A 5,196-nucleotide genomic window follows, 5' to 3' on the forward strand; every position below is an offset into this window, starting at 1 on the left:
CCCATGCATCCCAGCATCCACCCACGCATCCCAGTATCCACCCCATGCATCCCAGCATCCACCCATGCATCCCAGCATCCACCCATGCATCCCAGCATCTACCCCATGCATCCCAGCATCCACCTCATGCATCCCAGCATCCACCCACGTATCCCAGCATCCACCCACGCATCCCAGCATCCACCCCATGCATCCCAGCATCCACCCCATGCATCCCAGCATCCACCCCATGCATCCCAGCATCCACCCCAAGTATCCCAGCATCTACCCCATGCATCCCAGCATCCACCCACGCATCCCAGCATCCACCCCATGCATCCCAGCATCTACCCCATGCATCCCAGCATCCACCCCATGCATCCCCAGCATCCAACCCACACACCCCAACAGCAGAACCACATCCCAGAGATTTAACAGAATGTTGCCTCTTCCAGGGAAGATCTGTGACCCGAGTTTCTAGCATTGGGGTCAGGGGTAGGACTCAGTTATCCCCTCTGGAGAATGGGGTGCAGAGGTTCCAGCAGAAGGTGGCTCTAAGACCAAATGGGAAATGTACATAAAACTCTAACATGGTGGGAACAAGAGATCCGGACACTGTTCACAGAACTCCAGTGTCACCAGGAGGTAAGATGGACAAAGAATGACCTAAGTGGAGTGCTTGAGATGCGGGTGTGCCCCTCTCTTCCTCTGAGCAGTCACACTGGCCTGGTTACGGATACACCAGAATGCACTAAATAGACCTAGCTCTGTCTCTCCCAAGCTTCCTGGATCCCCACCCTTTACCCGCAGCACCTACCAGCAGGTGGCCAGAGTCCTTGAGCTTGGATTTGTACAGCATCCATCGATAGCGCAGATCTTCCAGCTCATTGGAGGGGTCCCTTGCTGGCCTGCGATGGAGCAGGTTCTCAAACAGATGCTGGCCTTCTGGGATCCGCGCCTCTAGCTCCTGAGAGAAAAAGTAGCATCATGCTATGGCTGCCCTGTGGCCCAAGAGCCCCACCTGGCTGAGAAGGAGGTGCCAATCAAGTGCTACCTGAGGCATGCTGGGAGATGTGGACAGGACCAGTAAAATGAGACTCTCACCCATGCAAGTTTTTTTAAAAAAAAAAATGCTTTTAGGGTAGGAGAGATGGCTCAATGGTTAAGAACAATAGCTGCTCTTAAAAAGGACCTGGGTTCAATTCTTAGCATCCAAATGTTGACTCGTAACTACTTTTAACTTCAGTCCTGTGGGATCTGATGCCCTCTTCTTTCATCCGAGGGTACCAGACACACATGGGATGCACAGACATGCGTGCAAGCAAACACTCACACACATAAAATAAATATTCTTTTTAAAAATTGGTCTTAGGAGTGTTTCTTTTATGTGTATGCATGCTTTCCCTGCACATATGTATGTGTATCAAGAGTGTGCCTGGTGCCTGCAGAGGTCTGAAGAGGGCATCAGAGCCCCTGGAACTGGAGTCATGGGCGGTTGTGAGTCACCATGTGGATGCTGGGAACTGAACCCAGTCGTCCGTGAGAGCAGCAAGTTCTCTTAACCTCTGAGCCACCTTTCCAGCCTTCATCTATGCACCTGGAATGTTAGAGAACATCCCACAGTGTTTACCTTTAACACTGACATTCCAGGACAAGAGGTTTGTCACAGTGGTCACCATCACAAAGTGATCACCGTGGACAAGCCACCTGCTGGCATTGCTGAGACCGGCAGCACAATGTTGAGTTGGGGAGACTGCAGCTCTCCCCTGGAGTCCTGAGAGGAGTGGGATGGAGGAGAGGTCTACAGGCTGGAGCCTAGGCTTCAGCCCCAGCCTGGACCCTGGCTAAGCTGCTCAGAATTTACCATGCTGTAGGCTGGACGAGAGGTCAAGTTTGATATGATTGGAGTGACGGGCGGGCAACAGATCCGAGCGGGGAGGTGGGTGGCAAGACTGGCTGTGATATGCAGCCCCATCAGCGGGATGAGCTACACACTGAGAACACATTGCAGCGTTTAAAGCTTTCAATGGGATAACAAATAGGAGAGGCGAGTCAGGACAAAAATGCAGCCAAGGCGGTGGAAGTGCAGCTCAGGGCAGAACACGTGACTCGTATGTCTGAGGCCCTGGGTTTGATCCCCAGCACTGTAAACAAAATCACAGAAGCTCTGGGGATGGATGAGAACTCAGAAAAGTGAGGACTTTGTTCAGATCTCCTTTTGCTCTTAGGACTTTTACCAACCTAGAGGGAATAATACCAGCTTTGAAAACAATCTGTGTTTTCACAGCCTCCAAAGGGTAAGGTGATGAAAGCGAAAGCCTGGGCTCTGCAGAGGAAGGGAGTTATAAGTGATTCCCTTTGTAGACGGGATGCCTGCAGGCTTACACTCAGAGTGAAGGGAACCATAAGTGAATCTGAACCTTGAGGACACATATCATCCAGATCATTTCAGTGGGCCAGGGAACTACAAGACTTGAACTTGGACTCAGTAGCCCCAGAATCTTAGGCCCCCTGCCTCTGGGAAATATCAAACAAAATTCCCTCTGGAGGAAGAGATTATCCTAAGTCCCAAATAAGTTTTTATGTGTATTTTGTTCAGGACAAAAAGTAACCACACAATAATACATGGCACCAAGAATGAGAAGCAGAAATATGTGACAGAAATATTCCTAAACAGCTGGAGATATCAGAACTATTAGACAGTGTAATTATGATGGGTTACAGTTCAAAGAATTAAAAGACCAGCTTAAACATGTCATCAAGGATGTGATGAAAGCCAGAGAATGTAACCAACTAGATCAGAGGGACCCAAATACAAGCTCTAAAACTGATCGCTATGACAACCAACATTAAGACCTTCATAGACATATATAACAGCAAATGAGACACAGCCAGAAAGACAATTAGTCAAGTGGAAGCCAAGTCAGAAAAAAATATTCAGAATTCAACACTCTGAGTCAAGGATGAAAAATATACAAAAGAAACAAAGAAACAAAAATATACAGTGGTAAGAAAAAAATGTAGATTCCATTGACATATGGGAAAAAGTCATCAAAGGCAAAAGTGGTATTTTAAGACATCTTGTCAGATATTTTTCATAAAGAGTCCACACCACAAATGCAGTTCAAATGATTGCTAATGAGGCAGGATACATAGGAAGAAATTTGGACCCTAAAATATCACTGAGATTTCACATAAATAAAGGCGAAGAGAAGCAGAGTGGGCTTGATTAGGGAGTCTTGGACAATGGCTTAGGTTTGAACTCCATACTAAAACTTTCTTGGGGGGGTGGTGGTTAAGGTCAGATTAGTGGTTCTGTTGGATCATGACTGCCTGCAGAAGGAGCCATGACATGGTGACAGTCCACCAGAAAAGAGAGCAGGGAGGAAGCTGCTACCATAAACAGGTGATCAGTAAGTGCAGGGGGGACAGAAGCATCCAGGAAGTGGACTCAAGAAGGGTCTGGTGACTGCCATGGGTTGAATGATCATCCCTTCCCAAACCCAAGCTGATAGTATTGGGAGATGGGATTGTTGAGAGATGACCTGGCCCGAGGGTGGGGTTAACGACCCTTAGGGGCGGGACTACTGCTGCCATGAAAAGGCTCTTTTTACACCCTTTGCCTCTTTGTGCCTCCTCCATCTTTTGGCCATATGCTGACTCAACAAGGAGACCTTGCTAGGTTCTGGCACTTGGACTTTCTAGCCTTTGGAGTGGTGAAATTCTCATTTGTTATAAATTACTCAGTCTGGAGTATTTCATGATAGCAATAGACACAGACCAAGACTAGCAGGATGGCAACAAGATGTCTAACAGGATGGCTAACAGGATGTCTAACAGGATGGCTAACAGGATGGCTAACAGGATGGCTAACAGGATGGCTAACAAGATGGCTAACAGGATGGCTAACAGGATGGCAGGAAGGGGAGAGCAGTGGTAGACTGAATACAAGCATGGGATTTCCTTCCCCTGTCCACCATACTTTGACTTTACATCAAGGGGTGGAGTCTCTTTTCTTTTCCCTTGATCCTGAGATGGCCTGTTGACATTCTTTGTACAGCATAACACAGAAGAATCCGTGTGACCCTAACATGCAAACTTCTAATCTAGGCATCCAAGGGCCTTTCCCGTTCCTATAGGCTTCCTTATACTCTGCAGCTACATGGAGCAGTCTGGGCTGTCCCATATGAGAATGAGACAGGCATAGTCCATGTCCTATTCGTCTTCGCCAACTTCCAGACCCCCCACAAGGGTCACCTAGATGTTTCACATCCAACAAAAGATAAAGTTGTCCAACAGATGTGTCTTGGGCCCAAGAACTGCAGAAACCAAGCTGAGCTCAAATCACCAAATATCAAAATCATGAGTTAAACAAGAGCTGTTGTTTTAAGCAACTTGCTGTCATGGTGTTTTATGATACAGTGACAGCTAACCAATACCAGAGTCAAGCAATCTGTGGTGATATTTTTCAAATAGAGAAATATAAAGTGGATAGATGGGTACATGCACAAATGTATGATTGATGGATGCATGCATGCATGCATGGATGCATGGATAGATAAATGGATGCATGGATAGACAGATGCAATGAAAAATTAGTTCTAAACTATTTGAACCAAAAAAAATATATAAAACGATTACTTAGACTCAGGTTGGCTTACAAATAGCTATTAAGTATGACCTCCTTCATTTGAGGAACTTCTGGTGGCATGGACCCCATTAGGATCATTCCTTGGAACAGACCTGCAGCTTCATCTCTCTGGTCCTCAAATCCTTGGCTGTGGCTGTTCTCATTGTGACAATTCCAGCTAGCTTGGAGTTTTCAACCTGCAGCCACTGTTCAAAGTCCCTCAGGAGCTGGGAATAATCTTCATGAACGTCATGTTCTTCCGGTAGGTTTGCCTGCAGGCAAGCATGTGATTAGATGTGAGAAAGGCCTGCTGGCCATGGTTCCTGGATGGCATGGCAAAGGCTCAGAGGGATGCTGAAGGGGTCTCTATTAATCCATATTTAGAAGGCAAGAGCATCTTTCACCATCACCTCTCTGGAGCTCCAGAAGCTATCGTCATCCTTGACCAGGACACCTACACAGTGGTCATCGTCCTTGACCAGGACACCTACACAGTGGTCATCACCCTTGACGCCTACCCAGTGGTCATAACCCTTGACCAGGACACCTACCCAGTGGTCATTGTCCTTGACGCCTACCCAGTGGTC

General features: G+C 47.3%; 1 protein-coding gene across 1 annotated transcript in view; it reads right to left on the reverse strand.

Moving 5' to 3' along the window:
* The window catches only part of Syne3 (spectrin repeat containing nuclear envelope family member 3), an 82,989-nt gene that overhangs the window by 9,265 nt on the left and 68,528 nt on the right, over positions 1-5,196 (reverse strand). The window contains exons 15-16 of the mRNA XM_005343516.2: positions 4,723-4,881; positions 793-946 (exon numbers count right to left, since the gene is read on the reverse strand). Of these exons, the coding sequence (XP_005343573.1) occupies positions 793-946; positions 4,723-4,881 (313 nt within the window). The remainder of the gene's footprint in view (positions 1-792; positions 947-4,722; positions 4,882-5,196) is intronic.

This window comes from Microtus ochrogaster, chromosome 1 (assembly GCF_000317375.1).
Source record: "Microtus ochrogaster isolate Prairie Vole_2 chromosome 1, MicOch1.0, whole genome shotgun sequence".
NCBI classification, from domain to species: domain Eukaryota; kingdom Metazoa; phylum Chordata; class Mammalia; order Rodentia; family Cricetidae; genus Microtus; species Microtus ochrogaster.